The following is a 19,945-nucleotide window of genomic DNA, read 5'->3' on the forward strand; positions in this document are numbered from 1 at the left end:
TACATTATTATTGGAAAAAATGGTTTAGCAACAATAAAATCACCAAGTAGATTATACAAAAGATTTATTTCACACTGAATTATAGTTCTTTTCAATATTTTTTTCTATTGGTTGGCTTTTATCAATAAATTTTATTTGTTTTAATAACATTTTTACCGTATCAAACTTCCAATTGACCAATTTAGTACAATTTCTTATCAAGTTGAAACAATACCATTATGTTTTTGAAACTGTGTTTTCTGATTTTTTTACTGAGAGGTAAATAAAATATATTTGAATATTTTGTTTTCCTAAAAGGTGATGTCATATTTTTTATTTAAGAAGGCCAAGAGAGCAATTTATTTATAAATTATTTGCATATAAGGGTAGGCAGAGATAATGGACCGCCACATATGTCTATCCTGGCATACATACATTTTGTCATACACGCCTTTCAGTTCTGTCTGCTTTTGACATGACCAGACTTAAGATTTTGGTTTATCTGATCATGCCACGTCTTCCTTCGTCGTCCTCGTCTCACATTACCGTTAATTTTCGCTATATTGACTTGTTTTACCATTCTTTCGTCGTCTATTCGTTCTACATGACCAAACCATCTCAGAGACCCTTTCTTAATCTTATCAATTATACTTGACTCAGATTTACACTCTCGTCTGATTTCATCATTTGTAGCCCTGTCATACATTGATTTCCCACACATTTCATCCTTCCTCTGCCAGTTCCGTGTTTCACTTCCATACATAAGTTTTGGGGCTAAAACCCCGTTGTGCACTGCCAGTTTAGCTTTGATTGACATAATTTTATTAGCAATTACTGTGCTTAGTGCGCCGTTCATTTTGTTGCCCGCATTCACTTTCCTTTCAACATCTTTTTCTACTCTCCTATCTCTTGAAAACATGCTTCCCAGATACACAAATTACAAGTAGTTTTATAATGTCTAATGATGAAATGTCAAATGTCCACTCTCTACTTTCGCAAAAAGATTCATAATAATGGGATGAAATTTATAAAATGTTAGTGAAATTGTTAATTATTTTAAAGAGATAGATAAAGTCTGCACAACTCTGCTCTGGAATATCTAAGGGAACTATGCATTCCAGATGAACTAGCTGACAGGCGTCTCACGCTTAGATCAGCTACGTCTACGGCGAGAGGAAAAGTTATTATACCTCTACGCAAACAGCGCACTAAATTTAGTGAACGCGCATTTGCGGTCACAGGCCCTATGGCATGGAATGCTCTACCAGCGGAGGTGCGAGGCTGTGAAAGTGAAGTGATGTTTCGGAAAAAACTTAAAACCCACTTGTTCTCTAAATTATTTGAATAAATCCGTAGCATGTGACAACAAAATAAATTGTTTTGATTAAATTACAAATTTAAAAGCTTCAATTAAATTAATTTAACAATAGAATCACTATGTAAAGCGCCCTTGAGGTATTTTATTACGAAAATGGCGCTGTATAAGTTATCCATAATAATAATTATAAAGTCTGTCGTGTTTCTAGGCATTATAGACGTAAATCGAAGTCGGCGTTTTTTAATTCGTTCTCAAAGAGCAAATTGAAATACTCAATGCATAAACGTTAGAAACTAGCTTAAATATATCTTCTCTTCAAGACCGTCAAAATAAATCCGACCTTCTAGTCCTATTTAAAATTATCGATTCACTCCTTGATGCGCTTAAACTACTGAGCTCGATAAAATTAAATATCCCAACTAGAAACCTCAGACAAAACTTACTCTTTCATGCCGATAACTATAGAACTAAATATGATTTTCATTCCCCTATGCCCAGAATTCTCAGGTCAGCTAACAAACATACCAGTCTTGATTTCTTTGATAACAAGTTGTCTTCTTTCAAACGATCACTGAATCAAATTCAATTATAAACACCCCTCTCCCGCTTCCACTCCCACCGAGTCTACTCTCTATGTTACATTGTGTCTTTCTACTTTCCTTTATTAGCGTATATACAGGGTGTTTTTTAAACTCTGTCACATCCGAAACCACAGTGATCAGTATGGGCAAGAAGACATATTAGCGTATTAAAAAAAATATTTAGAAACAAGAAATTCTCTAAAAGTAAAATAATAAAAAAAAAACAAATGGTTGCTAACTTCTGCAAGGAAGCAGTGAGAGGAGCACGGCGCAGTATCAGACTCCCCCCTCCTCGATTCTCCTCTGCAGAAGTAAGCAACCATTTGCTTTTTTTAATATTTTATTTTTTTAAATTTTATTCGTTCTTAAAAAATAATTTAATGTGCCAATATGTCTTCTTGCTCCTGCTGATCATCGTGGTTTCGGATGTGACAGGGTTTAATGAACACCCTGTATAAATAAAAATTACGATATAAATTTATTTATCACATTTGAAGTTTTTTTTTCAGAATGCACACAAACATATGCTGAAAATGTTCCATCTTCAAAGAAAAGGTTAGTTTTTTTCTATTCCAATAAAAGAAATTGACGACATTTGAAGTATTTACCTATAGAAATATAGACTGATACCCGTATGCAGGGACAAAACTTAAGGTGAGGAAAGTACATTCTAATTTCAAATGCAGAAAATAACCCGAAGGTGAAGACAATAGAATGTACTTTCCTCACCTTAAGGTTTGTCTCTGCATACGGGTTTGAGTGTTCAAATGTTAACCTTGATAAGGGAAGCTTGTAGGTTCAAACTCGGTGGAAAACCAAAAATTAAATATGTGGAAAAAAGCTCTTTTATGTTATTTTCAACTTTTGCTTACTGGTGATGGGTTCGATTAGACCCAGAAGTATTTAAAATTATGGAATAGTATATAAAAATATTTTTTTATGTGTTATTCGTTTAGAAATATCAAGAAAAATCGTAAACAAAACTTTACAACGTGCCTTTCTACTGATTCAAAACATATTTTGAGGATTGAAAATCCCCAAAAGTGGCTTTTAAAACTGGGTTTAATCTGAACCACCACCGTCAAAAGCACGTATTTTTTGAGCCAGCGGCCTTAAGGCTCTTAAAAGAGTTAATTATTTATTTACGGACATTATCCATTTATACAATTCATAGGGATATATATTACAATAAAATAATAGTTAAAAGCATTGATAAAGAAGAAAAGAAGCATTGACAAACATAAGGGACATCGAGACAAGATCTGGACTATTTATTTAGTGCTCGTTTAAATCGTTGTAAACTTACACCAAAAATGTCCATATCTTGTCTTGAGTTTACAGTACGACAAAGACGGGTCATTGGAGAATTAAGGCCATATTTTTTTCTATGCTGATCGATTTACAGTCTTCATTGTTTTTGAATTTTACCTGTCCCAGTAATGATGACACATCGATTATACCATTTAGTATGCCGAACATATATATAGTCAATATTAGTTCAACTTTTTTATATTTAATATTTAAGATTGACCCTATATCAGTAAATGAATATAATTATACTGAAAAACCACAAAGTTATTGTTCCAAACATGTAAATAATATATTATATAATCTTTTCTCTTTTTCACAGTGACGAGTTCCGACTGAATGAGTATCACTCTTATAGCGAGGTATTAATTTTAGTATTTTATGGATGTTCCAATATTTGTAATGTGTGTCGATTGTTCCGGACGAGCAAATAAACTGTTAATAATAAAAATATTTTTGCGTGAATGTACTAACTAAGAACCCCAGTAATTGTCAGCTGAGTTTTAGGCCCTCAATAAAGATAAAGTTTCACTTTCAGGCCTGGCCTCAGCAATACCGTGGCAAAATTGGCGTATAGAATATTTTATTAAATTATTCGCCCATGTATAAAGTTCTAAAAAGAACAGTAAAAATGTTTATTGAGTTGTATGAGTTGCAAACGTCGCGCAGCTATCGTGCGGGCGAAGCGTGATGCTGTCTACGAGACCTGCGGCCGACAGAGTACCTTGAGTGGTAGGGGTAGTGGTACCCCCTCCACTCTGGGCCATTCGGCGCAGCGTTAAGCTAGGGTTTCCTAGGACAGCGGTGCAAGTATCTTAACGGCCGTAGTGAACGGTGATGCGGTGGGAAGCCGTCGTAACGTCGTCTAGAGAGTGGTTTCATAGGGAAATTGTGTTAAATGGTGTTGATAACACCGTTTTCCTAGGAAACCACACTCTAGTCATCGTTACGACGGCTGTCCACCGCATCACCTTTCACTACGGCCGTTAAAATACGGGCACCGCTGTCCTAGGAAACCCTAGCTTTAGGGCTAGCTTCCCTGAGCCCAACATGCAACGCTTTATAAGGTGTGTAATTAGATATAATAAATCAGTTGAGATCCAGTCTCTAAACAGTGAGCGCGTGTTTTACTCTCCGCTCTGCCCACCGACTAACTTCGTCTCTCTTGACCATTTGAACCAGGTGGATAGTCCATTTCCTGAAGAATTTCATAGAAGTTGATTTGGAGTCGATGCAGTCATGCTCCGACCTTCCGACTTAGCTTTTTGGGTCTGCTTGAATGTGGCTTCACAGGAGACGAAACCAGCGCAACACGTGGCAATGTGTGCGTTACATCAATCTTGGTGGCCTTTGAGAGGGGGGAATTAATTTCTTCAGTACCTTTAGACGCATTCTAAGTATTTAATTTATTTTAATAAATGTACATTTTAGATTTTAGGTCATTTAGAGGAACTGCAAAAACACCACGATAAGAAGATTCAACTTGAAAAAATTGCGAAGACATATGAAGGTCGAGATATGGTAACAAAATACATTAATATTTTATAATTTTCATATTAAATATTAATTTTTCAATATTTTATGTGTAAGATGAAAGTAGGCTGAATGCTGTCAAAATGATCTCTCTTTTTCGATTGTGCTACAGCCTAAATCGAGCCTCTCCGACTACTATCCTCCTCCAACTTTTGCCTCCAACTCCGCCTGTCTTCAACACTCGTTTTCCAATTCATAACTTGCAGAAGCTGTGCTGCATCTTTTTAGACGTTATCCTTCTACCTCAGCCTGGGTGTTTTGACCCTTCTTTTACCCCCTGAAAGTCCAGTCATGATTCTGTTAGGTGCTTGCGCACTTAGCATTCTTTGTACGAGTCCAGCCCATCTCAACCTGACCAGTTTGATGTTTGTTAAGACACGAGGGGCTTCATATATGCTTTTGATGATTCAGCATTTTGCTCAGTGCGCTTCTCTTCTCCATATTTCACGGGACCACAGATTCGGCGAAGAACTCTCCGGGTAAAAGCTAGTAATCTAATTGTGTGTTAACCTTGTATATCTGTACTTTGCTACTGTTTAGTAAATAAAAGCATTTATCAATATTATTCCTGACCGATTACATTTTTTCCCCATCCTTTCCCTGGCTCATTCTCACGGTACCTACCTGACATCAAGATAGAAGAAATTCAAAACTAGAAAATTTGTATTTGGAACAAAATACACAACTTTTTGAAATAACATTACATAAACAGTTACTTCTACATTATCTCTGGTTACATATTATATCATAGTGTATTTCATCATCCAGTGCCCGAAATTGAAGAACGTTCACTTCATATCAAAGGTAAATGTCCATTCCATGTTCCTATCCTTTATTCAAATATTCCCAACCTCTTAAAAAACTGAATGAAATTCGTTTTTCCATTACAGTCCGCCTTTTCGTTAACAACTACTATTTACTTCTTAAGTAAAAACTGTTTTTAGTTCATTAGGAATCGTTATAATGTTGCAGGTCTTTGCAAGGATTTCCAGCAACTTTGAAGCCAAGAATCCAGCAATATTGCTAGACGCCGGAACCCACGCTCGCGAATGGGCTTCCACCGCTGTAATTTTGACCCTAGTAAACAGTCTGCTTCGAAACAACACAGACCTTTTAAGTGGAGTCGACTGGTACATCATTCCTCTGGTGAACCCAGATGGGTACGAATACTCGAGAAATTTCGTAAGTAAATAAATGAACTGTTCACAATATTTGAACAGATGTAAGAAAATTCATCACCTCATTTTCCGTAGGGTAAGCGGAGAGAATAGAATGCCTTATCACTCTGTCTTTGCATACTTCTTCTTATTTAATGGCTTTTTGCTGCTCATTAGAAAACGGCAGCAAAAAGCCAATTATGGCATCTTATAGAAATTGTGTTGTAGATTTTTTTACATCATCCGCCGTTATTTTGCCATCCATTTGCTTTTTTTCTATATTTCATCATCACTACCCTATTCGTAATCAGCAAAGGGCACTGCATTGGTAGGCACTCCAAATGCAGCGCATCTTGATGACTTGTGTTACATGGAAGCAGCGTCGTAGCTAGTTTTCGTAAATATATCAAGCTATCGAATATCCATTCCAAAAGCCAAAAAAAATGGAAAACGATTTTTTTTTCAGTTAAGACTTTTAGGCAGTGCGCCTCGGGCAGTCGCCAGCCTGCCCGCATTAAAAATAAGGTGATTAGTCTTACGCATTAGGTTCCAGCCCAGGAACAATGATATTTATATTGCAGTGTCAAACCAATAGGATCTCAGTAAATTTCCATCAGATTCTTTTTTTGAGATTTTTACATGAAAGTAGGCGTCGAGTCTAAAATGAGAATAATCGTCTATTGTTAGTATTATGAATCTTCTCTACCCCCTAGAGAGTGATTAATCTAGGGATTTTTATTTTTTTTAATACGACGACACTTCGCTTCATATAATGGCAACACTGATGATTAAACGTCAAATTAAACGTAAAAAAAAAAACTGAAATAAACGAATGCGGTTTGGTTAATTCAACCTAATTAAGTGTTTTGGGTAATGCTTAAGGTCGCAATAATGTTCTAAATTAAAATCATCATAATAAAATAAAATAAATAAAACAATGTTTGATTTCACGAGTTTATATTTATTTGACGTTTAATCATCAGTGTGGCCAGTTATGAAGCAAAATGTGAACACATGCAAAAAATATAAATCCCCAAATTAATCATACTCTAGAGCAGAGGTTCCCAACCCCGTGCCCGCGGAACGATTTGTATGTGCCCGCCAATATTCGACAGACAGATTTAAAAAAAAAACATTAATTAAGAATGTGAATTATTTTTATTTATTTGTTACAGTTTTTTTTTTGAGTGCCTGGGTTTATTAAATACGTTCGTATGTTTGCGAAATTGTATGTATGAGTGGTTCCTTTGCTGACAGTACTGTCACTTGTCGCAACTTGTCTAGCGGCGAGTCAGACTGCATTCTTCACGCTAGCCTGGAACGGGGAGTGTTATTTGCACATCATTCCTTTTACGCGCAGAAAACCCGAAGTGAACGAACGCCACGAACTGAGCCGAGCCTGAGCATTTCCCACATATGAAGAAAATGCTAGGTAACAATGAATTAAACGGGTCATTATTGATTAATCATCTTCAAGTGTTTAAAAAACAGTTTAAAGAGAGACTTTTGCAGTTTACACATATCGAGCCAATTGTTTCCTTCTGGATCAATCCTTTTATTTGTCAAATAAATGTGATGGAAATGGCCGCATGTATTGCAGATTTTGTTCAGGGTAAGACAGAAGGCGGTGAACCTGGCTTGGACACGTGCTGCGCATGTCTCGGGAGAACCTAAACCCAAGTTGCCTCTTATTTAAACCTGCGGGATCACGCCGTCCTGGAAGGCCGTCAATGACGATTGTTATTCGGTGGAATGAAGGGGCGCTGGATTGACATGGAAAGAAGCGAGAGTGCTGGCTGGCATAGGGTCTCCTGGAGGCAACTGGTGATGTCCACATGCTCCACTTAGGAGCGGATGTGGAAAAGAAGAAGAAGAAAAAGACAGAAGAACTAGAGTTAGAAATTTTGGACCTTAAGAATGATATTTTGCTAAAATCCTTAATATCAGAGGACTTTTGGAATACAGTAGGCAGAGAAAAGTTCCCATTTTTGAAAAAAGCGTCATATAAAATTGAATCATTTTTCGGTTCAACATATTTAGTCACTGTCCACTGATGAGCATCTTTACGGTTGTTTGCGAACAGGATTATCGTCATACTCACCTTAGGCACTGGCCAATGATATGCAATGCCAAATATCATATTGACATACTGATGTTATATTTTTTTTATAAAATGTTATCTTTGTATTTGTGTTTTTTGTTTACGTTTTGTAAATACATTTCTCTGTGTGTACGCAATTTGAATAATAATTTTACTATATTGAAACATTTTTGTTTATTATTTATTAATAAATTATGGGAAAATGAGAAGTTATGGGAGGAGTTTTTCGATTAAAAATAAGTGGTGCCCGCCACCCTACCGATATTTTAGAATATGCTCTAGAGTAAGAAAAGGTTGAAACCCCTGCTCTAGAGGATAGAAAAGATTTAGAATACCACTTCAGAATTCTGGTTCTATTCTACTGTCGCATGTAATTATTGTTTTCCAAAAAAAAATAGACTTATGTTCTAATTTTACTATTTTTTATTATTTTTTCAAATTGTAATCGATTTTCGTTCTTTTTATTATTTTAGGACCGCATGTGGAGAAAAAACAGATCAAAACATTCGAACAGCAGTTGTTTTGGTACCGACTTGAACAGAAATTACGGCTTCCATTGGGGAGAGTCCGGAGTGAGCAACGACTCGTGTGACCCGCAGATATATCCCGGACCGTTCCCCTTTTCAGAAGTAGAAACCAGAGCTGTCAAATCCGTGATGAAAAATCACCTGGACAGAATTATGCTGTACATAACTCTACATGCGTATGGAAATTATATGGTTTACCCGTACGGATACACGGAGACAATACTGCCGAAGCAATGGGAGAAATTACACGAGTTCGCTACGAAAGTCACCGAAGCCGCTCGCTGGGTTAGTGGAAATTAGTACAAAATCATGAGCGGGGGGCAATGGTACCCGGGGGCAGGGGGCAGCGATGATTTTGCCTTTAGCCTCGGAATTCCATTTGTTTATACTATGGAGCTGACAGTCGGACATGGATTTGTGTACCCAGAAAGCGAACTTCCAAAGCTGTTCAAAGAGACAGCTGCCATCTTTAAAACGGCCAAAAAATTGATTCAAGAAGAGTACAAGAAATTGAAGACCTGGTTTTAAAAACCTCAAATGTCTCAAACCAACAATTTTTCTGGAAAGTGCTTAAGCGGAACACCGCGGTTTTACTTTTGTTTTTGTCTTTTAATGAAATAAAATCATGGGGGATTGTCTATGACTAACAGTGGTGGCGGTCGTTTTTGTTTGTCTTAGATAATAATTATTGTGTTTTTTCCTTAAAAAGTCGAAATAATTCACTAATTGGGTTAAAAAAAGAGTGGTGTACATAAAATTTTATCTATTATTAAGTGTTTTCAGTAGTTTGTGTTTGTTTTCGTTCTCTGTCCCGAAACCTAATAACCAGGTAACAATTATTTTTTCCATACACGTGTAGGCAATTTTTTTTTTGGTTTTTACAACTTGTTTTGTACTTTTCTTTTTTTTTATTTTTTATAAATGAACGATAAAGAGAAACCTCCGGATCCACCGGATGGATCTCAATTAGATTCGTCGTGCGGTACAATGGACACTGTTCCAGATCCCGCCGAATTTGTTACAATAAGGCCTAAATCAAAAAAACTCAAACTTATAAATTCGGAGAGGAAATCGAGTTCTGAGTCAGACCGCCCCCTCCCACACAAAACACCTAGCCCCCGACCCTCAGCTTCTACAAACCCAGGTACTCCAGAGGTCACAAACACTTTATCGCCTATTACCATTACCTATTACCATATCAATATGGTTAGATATGCAAGCCTCTTATAGGACATTTATAAAAGAAATAAAATCTAGTTTCTGGTGTACAAAAATCACTGAACAGAAAAAGTCTCCAAAACAACTCTGGCGAAGCCTTCAATCTGTTCGTGGTGACTGTATAGCAGAGACATCTAACACAAGCGCTACTGCCACTGATTTTGCCGACTTTTTTACAAATAAAGTCGAAAAAATCAGACTGGCGTGTAGTTCAGCGAAAAAACCTGTAATTTTAGATAATGCCCTTCAAAAATTCAGTAAATTTGAACCAACGTCTATAAATGAGGTTAAAAAAATTGTTGCAGCATTACCCAACAAACAATGTATATTAGATCCGATGCCAACATGGCTTTTGAAAAAATGCATTAACGTATTAGCTCCATTTTTAACAGATTTATTTAATACATCCATGGAGCGCAGCATTGTTCCGAGAGCCATAAAAAAAGCAAATGTAACTCCACTTTTAAAAAATTCCCAACTAGATGTGGAAGATCTTTCCAGTTTTCGCCCTATTTCAAATCTTCCCATCGTATCAAAAATACTAGAAAAAATAGTTTCTCACAGGCTCGTTAACTATATCGAGCGGAATTCTTTATTTTCGGTAAGGCAATCGGCATACCGACGTTTTCATTCCACGGAGACGGGAGTGATAAGAGTACTGTCTGACATTATAACGTCGGTGGACTCTGGTAATCTGGTGTTGATGGCTCTTCTGGACATGAGTGCTGCATTTGATACTGTAGACCATAATATTTTGCTTGAACGTCTGGAGAAAACTTATGGTATCCGTGATCAGGCACATATGTGGTTCAGTTCATATCTTAATAAAAGAGAATATGCTGTCGTGTTCCAGGGTAAGAGCTCAACCAACTTTCGGGTGTCTACAGGAGTGCCTCAAGGGTCAGTACTCGGACCACTTCTCTATCTCCTTTACACTAAAGATATAGAGAACATTATCAAAGAATGTGGATTGTGGTCGCACTGCTATGCAGATGATACGCAGATTTATTTTTATTGCAAACCAGGCGAGAGAAGTGTGCTTGTCAATTTAATTGATGGATGCATCAAGAAAATAGGAAACTGGATGGCTGAAAACAGACTAACATTAAACCCATCAAAAACTGAACAACTGTGGGTGGCTTCAGCCAGACGACAGAATTTGATCCAGGATACGGCTCTACCCAATGTAGGGAGTGCCGTTCTACCCACCGTTAAACTACTGGGAGTTTTACTCAATTCTGACCTATCTCTTGACGCTCAAATTAGTAGAACGATAAGTTCATGCTTCTACCAGCTGAGACAAATTAAATGCATACGCAAAAATTTGCCGGTTGATGCCGCCCGTCAATTAATAAATGCGTTTGTAGTGTCTAGAGTCGATTATTGTAATGGTATCTATGCAGGTCTACCAATGAACAAAATGACTCGCCTACAATCTGTATTGAATGCCGCAGCGAGACTTATTTTCGGAATCTCTAAGTTCAGTCATATCACTCCACTACTTCGGGAACTACACTGGCTACGTTTTCCACAGAGGGTCGAATACAAACTCTGTTGGCTTATGTATAAGTCACTGCACAACTCGGCTCCGGAATATCTAAGGGAACTATGCATTCCAGATGAACTAGCTGACAGGCGTCTCACGCTTAGATCAGCTACGTCTACGGCGAGAGGAAAAGTTATTATACCTCTACGCAAACAGCGCACTAAATTTGGTGAGCGCGCATTTGCGGTCGCAGGCCCTATGGCATGGAATGCTCTCCCAGCAGAGGTGCGAGGCTGTGAAAGTGAAGTGATGTTTCGGAAAAAACTTAAAACCCACTTGTTCTCTAAATCATTTAAATAAATCCGTAGCACGTGACAACAAAATAAATTATTTTAATCAAATTACAAATTTAAAGCTTCAATTAAATTAACTTAACAGTAGAATCACCATGTAAAGCGCCCTTGAGGTATTTTATTACGAAAATGGCGCTATATAAGTTATCCACAATAAATAAATAAATAAATACCACACCTACCAAAGTCCAATCCCGCATGTACAATGGAATGGATCGTGCTCCATTTATCGTACATGTAACAAAAGTACAAGTAGACGGCGTCACCCAAACCAACTTGTACGATATTGACTTCGGTCGATTTCTTCATAGAAACAATATTCGGACTGCCTGGAACGGAATCAAGTCCGTCGGCCGTAACCGTATTTCTGTGGAGTTTAAGACGGCAAACGAAGCCAATACGTTTGTAAAATCAGAAATAGCTAAAAAAGATAATTATAACGTTTTCATTCCGACTTTCCTAGTAACTAAACAAGGTGTTACCAAAGGCATCCCTTCGCACTGGTCTGAACAGGACATTGTGGAGAATGCCGAGGTACCTCATGGATTCGGAAAAGTAATCAAGGCTCGACGACTGAATTACAGATCGAGTAATGGTGACGTAGTCGAATGGAAACCCTCCCGCACGGTGGTTTTGACCTTCGACTCAAAATCTCTACCTTCCCACATTTCCATCTTCAATGTGTCCCTCTCCGTAGAACTCTACGTATTTCCGACTATTCAGTGTTTTAAATGCTGTAAGTACGGACATACAAAGACTGTCTGTAGATCTCTTGTGCGCTGTTACAAGTATGGCTCCTCACACAATGGGGAATCCTGCACGGTGGCGGCAGAAGATATAAAATGCCTCAATTGTTCTGGTAACCACTCTGCCACCAGCAAGCTGTGCCCTGAGCTTAAAAGGCAACAAAACATAAAACACACGATGGCTGACAGAAACATTTCATATATTGAAGCTTCTAAAATGTTCGGAAAAGCGACGATTTCCTATGCAGAAATCGTCTCTAAAACGACAAAACCGAATGTCAATGTTGTTATGCCCGCGCCCTCCGCGCCAATATCCTACAAAAAATCAGTAGAGAGGAAGTCGAGGTCAAAAAAACTACCTTCCAAACCTAATGTTCCTCATCATGACCCTTCACTTCTGTATTTCCCGAATGGACAACTTCCATCTGGTTCTAATGGGAATGCTTTTCCTAGCACAGTCCCAACATCGAACAATACAATTATATCTACCATATTGAGTATTCTAGTATCGATCCTTCAAAACAATCCACAAATACCGTCCAACGTCGCCCATCAACTTCTAAATATAACCTCCCTACTTAACCACCACCATGGCTCCTCAGATGAGGATTCTGCAGTGGAACAGCCATAGCATTTTAAATAAAAAAGAAGATCTCTTGCATACATTGCAAGAAGAATCTATTTCAATTGCGGCCATTTCGGAGACGTGGATGGTCCCGGGATCTACTATTAGATTCCGGGGATTCCACTGTCTGCGAGATGATCGTGAGGATGGGAAGGGTGGCTCTGCCCTCCTCATCAAAAACTCCCTTCCCTTTATCCCTATTAATGTCAAGACTGACGGCTGTCCTTTCCAAGTGACAGCTGCAAAGGTTAATGACTTGACCATCCTTTCCATGTATATCTCCCCAACCAACAAACCCTCAAAATCGATACTTTTATCTTTGTTCCAAAAATTGACCCCTCCGTTCCTTATCCTTGGTGACTTTAATGCCCACCATGCCCTGTGGGGTGCTCCGACATGCGACAGGTTGGGAAGAGATATTGTTGATCTCTTGGATGATCTGAATATGTGTGTCCTTAATGATGGCTCCGCGACGCGCCTTCAGCTTCCAAATCAGCGACCCAGTGCAGTGGATCTCACCATCTCCAGCGCTGCAATGGCACCATCTGTGCAATGGTCAATTAAGGATGACACTATTGGTAGTGATCATTACCCTATAGTAGTCAACCTCATATCCAGCCATAGATATTGCCAAAGTGGCCTATCCCCTGGGGGAAGACGAAGACCGAGATACATTACAGAAAGAGTTAAATGGAGATACTTCTCTGACGACATTGAACTTAAAGTGAACGAGCTGCCCACCCCGACGAAAGAGAATGTAGTGAAGTGCTATGAAGCATTGTCATCATGCATCGTCGAAGCAGCAGACAAACATGTCCCTGTAAAGGAGAAAGGCAATAGAAGTAAACCCCCCCCTGCCCCATGGTGGGATAGCGAATGTGCGGAGGCAGTTTTGAAAAGGAAAAAGCAAGCTAAAGTTTACTCCTTAAACATGAGCCTAGAAAACCTGTTGAGTTTTAAACAGGTTGAAGCTAAAACAAAACGCCTCTTAAGAGACAAGAAACGACAAGGATGGAAAAACTTCTGTTGCTCTTTATCACGAGACGTGCCTATATCAACTGTTTGGAGCATGATACGTCGATTTAGAGGTTCTTTCACTCCACCAGTGAAACGTCCTGAGACCCTAGGGTGGGTTGAGGAGTTCGCCAACAAATTAGCCCCGCAGACCGCAAATAACTGGAATGAGTCTCCCTATTGGTACCAGTTTACAAATAGAAGCTGGTTAGATCATAGCTTCAGTTTAGATGAACTGAAGACTATTCTGACCCGGCTCACAGACTCAGCTCCAGGGATTGACGGTATACTGTATAGTTTTATCCAACATAACAGTGATCCTACCCTCTCCTACATCCTATCATTGATCAACATGATCTTTGAATCAGGAAACATCCCCCCTTCATGGAAAACCCAATCCATTATCCCTATCCTTAAACCCAACAAAGACCCAAACTTTGGGTCTTCCTACCGCCCCATAGCCCTCTCCTCCACACTGTTGAAAGTGGCGGAACATATGGTGAGACAACGCTTGGACTGGTTTGTGGAGAGCTCGAAAACTCTCCCCGAGTCTCAATTTGGATTCAGGAAAAGAAAGAGCACTATTGAAAGCGTGTCGGTTCTGACATCTGATATCAGAGCCGCTCTTACTAAGAAAGAATTTCTTATAGGTGTCTGTCTGGACATAAGTGGTGCATATGACAATGTTATTATCCATATTCTAGAAGCTAAAATGCTACGAATTGGAATCCCGCGAAAACTCACTTCCTTTATAGCAAATTTGATTCTCTCCAGAAAGGTAGAAATCAGTGTTCGCGGTCATGCTGTGGTGGAGAGAGAGTTGAGCAAGGGACTACCTCAGGGTTCTGTCCTGAGCCCGATTCTCTTCAATATCTATACGCATGACATAAGCGGAATTGTTCCCTCAGAGACAAGTTTGCTTCAATACGCGGACGACTTCTTCATGTATACATATGGGAAGGACCCAAATAATCTAGAAAATACTCTAAATTTAGGTATGAGAAACATCAGGAATTGGTTAGTGGAACATGGCTTGGATCTATCGACTGGTAAAAGTAATGCCATAACCTTTTGTAGACAGCGAAAAATCCCAACCATAAAAATTCAACACGGAGATGAGATAGTACCTTTTACGTCCCAGATTAAGTTCCTGGGAGTAATTCTGGACACTCATCTTACATGGAACTCATACATAAATCATATAGTAAACAAGTGTCAAGCCGGATTGAATACGTTAAGAGCAGTCTCGCGAGTATGGTGGGGGAGCCACCCTTTTATACATAGACTTTTTTATACTGCGTATATCCGGAGCCATCTAGATTATGCCTCGTTCCTTTTAGAACCTTGTTCAAAAAAGAATCTCCAAAGACTTGACCGGATCCAATCTCAAAGTCTGAGACTAGTCGTCGGAGCCATGAAGTCATCTCCAATTAACGCTTTACAAGTAGAAGCTTGTGATCCCCCACTCGGTATGAGAAGACAATACTTGGCGGATAGATTTCTTCTAAAATGCTCTGTCCAAAAAAACAACCTGCTCCTCAAAAAGGTACAATTTCTCTCTGACTGCGTGACATCCTCATCTTTTTGGTTTCATAAACCACCCCCTTTACTAGTCAACAGTTTTCATTTTTACAAATCTTTCGAATCTAACATTTATCCTAAAGACCTTCTTCCCCTTTATCGTTTCCCATTTAAAACTTCTATTTATGCCCTAAGTATTGAACTCACATTCGGAGTCGAAAGCCACCTACAGCCCCGGTGTACATTCAACCGTATTCGGTCGTCAAGATGGATAGGTTGGAAAATTATCTACACTGATGGATCTCGGTCAGATTCGGCAACCCATACGGGTGCGGCTATATATTGTGAAGACAACAACTTTCAAAGATTGTACAAATTGCACAAAAATGCATCTGTATTTACCGCAGAATGTATCGCAATCCGAGAAGCTGTCAAATACGCCTTAAGCTCACAATATAGCAAGTTCCTAATCCTGTCGGATTCCTTGAGTGCCTTACAAAAAATCAAATCCCCTCCATCCTTTTATCCCGAGGATGAGCTCTGCGTGGAAACTCGATTTCTTCTTTCTATATCAGAGGCATCCAATAAGAGTATTGTTATGTCCTGGATCCCTAGCCATTGTGGTATTCCCGGTAACGAAAAAGTGGACGCGTTAGCAAAGGAGGCGGTCCACTCCGGGGATCCTGCCTATAGTAATTTACTACCACTAGGTGATCTCCTTGTTATGACGAAGGAGAAGCAACTTCGCACATGGCAAGAATATTGGGTAGCCTCTTCCCAAGCCAAGGGTAAACATCTTTTCCAACTGAAACCAAATGTTACAGAAAAGCCTTGGTTTTCCAAAGTGATTCTTAACAAGTTTGAGACATCCTCCATATGCAGAATGCGCATTGGGCACTGCTGCAATGGTTCTCACCTGTTCAGAATCCATGTCCGGGACTCTGCCATTTGCGAATGTCAGCTAGATGAGGAAGATTTAAACCATATTTTTTTTGGATGCCCCATAAATGATTGTTATCCTGATTTCCTATCCGACCTCTCTGATATTAATATCCCATTCCCTATTCATATTCTAACTCTCCTGTCCCCACCCAATAAACGTGTATTTAAAATCCTATGTAAATATCTAGTTGTAAATGGTGTAAAGCTGTAAATATGTTTTATTATTATATGTATATATTATATTAAATACTAACATACTAACTTGTACATATTATATTACTAACACATGTGTATATATGTAAAAAAAAAAAAACTACTCGACACTGGCCAGAACACCCAAGTTGAGATGTGAAAAGGCCATGAAAAAACGAAGAAGAAGAAGAAATAAAATCATAAATGTACGAGTACTTTAAGTGCACTCTACATAAATTGAACATTTTATAAATATTATACAGGTGTCCCATAATCCAAGGTATTCCTTTTAAGTTAGGCCGGCTCATGAAGTGCCTTAGTTTTTGAGATATTTCGACTTTTATGAATTTACCGAACATCTACGCCTTAGATCAGTTTTTCGAGTGCCATTTCTTCAAATTTTCATATTTTAGGAACACTTTTCACTTTAATAAACCAAAGCAATTGTTTACATCGGAATTCCTAATAAATGAAACAATTATACGATCAGCTCATTTTGCATTAAAAAAGCAATATCTTTTTTTCGAAAGTAAAACATAGTGAATGTTATATAATTTTAAAAACAATATAAATTGAACAATTTTTTAAGATAACTTGCCAGGTTTACATCGTATTTTTTTTCAGAGTAAAGAGTCAAAGTTACCTAAAGATTTATTTTAAATTCATTGACCTGGCATTAATTAATTTTTTTCGCCAAAGCAAATCAGTATTTGTTATATTTGGGACTGTGATCAACAGAAAAATTATTCAGAATTGTGAAACATAAACTAGAATCCTAAAATATTAAAATTTGAAGAAATGGCACTCGAGAAACTTATCTAAGGCGTAAATGTTTGGGAAATTCATAAAAGTGGAAATATCTCAAAAACTAAGGCACTTTTACTGAAGTTATGTTTACATTTTTTGGTAGGTCATGAGCTGGTCTAATACCCTTAAAATGAATACCTTGGATTATGCAACACCTGTATATACAGGATGTTCATTAAACCCTGTCACTTCCGAAACCACGATGATCAGTATGAGCACGACGACATATTGGCACATTAAAATTAATTTTTAGAACGAATAAATTTAAAAAAAAAACAAATGGTTGCTTACTTCTGCAAGGGAGAAACGAGGAGGGGGAGGGGGGAGTCTGATACACCTCTGACCACGCGGCAACGCCCCCCTCGCTTCTCCCCTGCAGAAGTAGGCAACCATTTGTATTTTTTTTTTTTTAAATATTTGTCCTAAATATTTTTTTAAATATGCTATTATGTCTTCTTGCCCATACTGATAATCGTGGTTTTGGATGTGATAGGGTTTAAAGAACACCCTGTATAATTAAATATTAAATCAAATGTTATCGTGACATTTGATGTTTTAAATCAATATTGGAACCTTTGTGATTTTTAGTGAAAAATAAACAAAAAATAGCATAATATACATTTTTGTTATATATACTACATATATAAGAAAAATAGTTAATGTTACAAAGTGGCTACTCAAACCAGCCAAAGACAGGTCATAAGCCTTGTAAATACCTAGACTTCCATATTCCCTTCTCAAAAATGTTCTCCACCCCTGTTGTAATTTGTTAAAATTAGTACCAATAGTTGAAATAAAAATAGCGGTTTTTCAAAAACATATACCTGATATTTAAACGCTCCATATTTATAATTGTAACAATATTCTGTAAACACTGCTTTAGCCTTAGAGTATATGTACTCTAATACCCGTATGCAGAGACAAACTTATTCTAACTTACTCTATTGTCTACACCTTCGGGTTATTCTCTGCATTTGAAATTAGAATGTACTTTCCTCACCTTAAGGTCTGTCTTTGCATACGGGTATAAGGCTATAGCAGATTAGCAGCATTTATGCTAAAACATATTTCAAAGAATATTTGGAACACCACAGATGCAGAAAACGACAAAGTATAGGTAGGTACTCTTTCTTTGGTGGTAGAAACGAAATTTTTTGTTCATTCATACAAATTAATGTGTAAAATTTCTGTTTTCACAAAAACACCATATTTTCAATAGTGAATTTTAAGGTACCTGCAATTTTTTGTCACAAATATTTGGAAAGAATAGAAATATGGACGCGACAACAATTTCTATATATGGTGCACTAACTTTTTGAAATGAAGATTAATTTTTTAAAACTATTTGTGAACTTGCATATTTGTACATTAGCGGAGTTATTGTCAAATAATGGCGATTTCTTGCAACTAACCAATAACATTAGATGAATATATTATATCATTTTAGCTTATGCGAGAAAAATAAATGTAGGAAATAAAATTAAATACATACAAAAATAAAGCTAGCAATGTATATTTATTGTGTATCATATAAATTTATTGAAATGGGTACAAGTTTTCAATGGGAATAGGGAAGAAAGAGAAAGGATTAGGGGAGATAATATTGAAGATGTTTCTTTAGGTGTGTTATTTTTTACGGTAAATAGTTGCACATTATCGAGTAAGTTGGTCCTTTTTTAAATTTCTGTGTAGTCATTGTGTTGAAATTGTGAGGTAAATTATTACACATTTTTAGTCCATTGTTTATTTGTCGGAATTGGCCTGTTCTTGTTAACCTAGCCTATATGGTAGTGTTGTGATCTTCTCGTTATGTGATTGTGTATGTCAGTTACTCTTGTCAGCGAGATATAATCCTCTTTGATGTGTCCTTGTGTTATTTTGTGGATTCGTTTAAGTGTTTTTAGTTTTTTCAAGCCGTCTATGTCTAGATGTTTTATGTTTTTATAGAGTTCCATGGTTGGCGCAAGGTAGTCTAGTAGATGAGGGATGATTCCACAGTGGATCCGCATGGAAACTTTATAAAGAAGGAGGATATGTAAATGGGAATTAAGAAAGTGCTTTGAGAATGAAAACGAATAGGTAAACTATGAACTGATAAGCAATAAAAAATTTCAGATGTGTATATGAGAGTTACAACTGTAAAGTACAGTGAACAGTCCGACACAGTCTCTCCGTCGTCTAATTTTTAGCCAATTCAGTTATCTACGATAGTCAAATATCGCCACCCTAACTTGTAAAACTCGTAAACCCACAAATGGCCAGTAATTATATTTAGGGGTTATCTGCTAGGACTTCAAATAATAATTTACATGTGTGTGAAACTTATATAACCTCAAATTGTTCAATATTTTTTTAATATTCAAAAAATACTTCGCTACCGTTTGCTACTGAAGTAATAACTGTTATGTTATGTTTGGTGTACTAATCGCAGCGTATCAAGAATCAGGGTCATTAATATTACATGCAGGTAAGATGATCTATGTTAAGTCCCACGCTTAAAGAACAATGAAATATTTATAAAAATAGAGAAATTAAAT

General features: G+C 37.5%; 1 protein-coding gene across 1 annotated transcript; it reads left to right on the forward strand.

Annotated features, from left to right (window-relative positions):
- The first annotated feature begins 4,623 nt into the window (after positions 1–4,623).
- On the forward strand, positions 4,624–9,287 carry LOC148271544 (carboxypeptidase B1-like). The gene is made up of 3 exons (XM_088241266.1): positions 4,624–4,707; positions 5,692–5,901; positions 8,451–9,287. Exons 1-3 carry the CDS (start codon positions 4,705–4,707, stop codon positions 8,802–8,804), a joined length of 567 nt encoding a protein of 188 aa, XP_088097392.1. The 5' UTR covers positions 4,624–4,704; the 3' UTR covers positions 8,805–9,287.
- Positions 9,288–19,945: the final 10,658 nt, after the last annotated feature.

Source organism: Micrasema longulum, unplaced genomic scaffold (genome assembly GCF_059751315.1).
Source record: "Micrasema longulum isolate JH-2025_06_02 unplaced genomic scaffold, ASM5975131v1 h1tg002807l, whole genome shotgun sequence".
Classification (NCBI taxonomy): Eukaryota; Metazoa; Arthropoda; class Insecta; order Trichoptera; family Brachycentridae; genus Micrasema; species Micrasema longulum.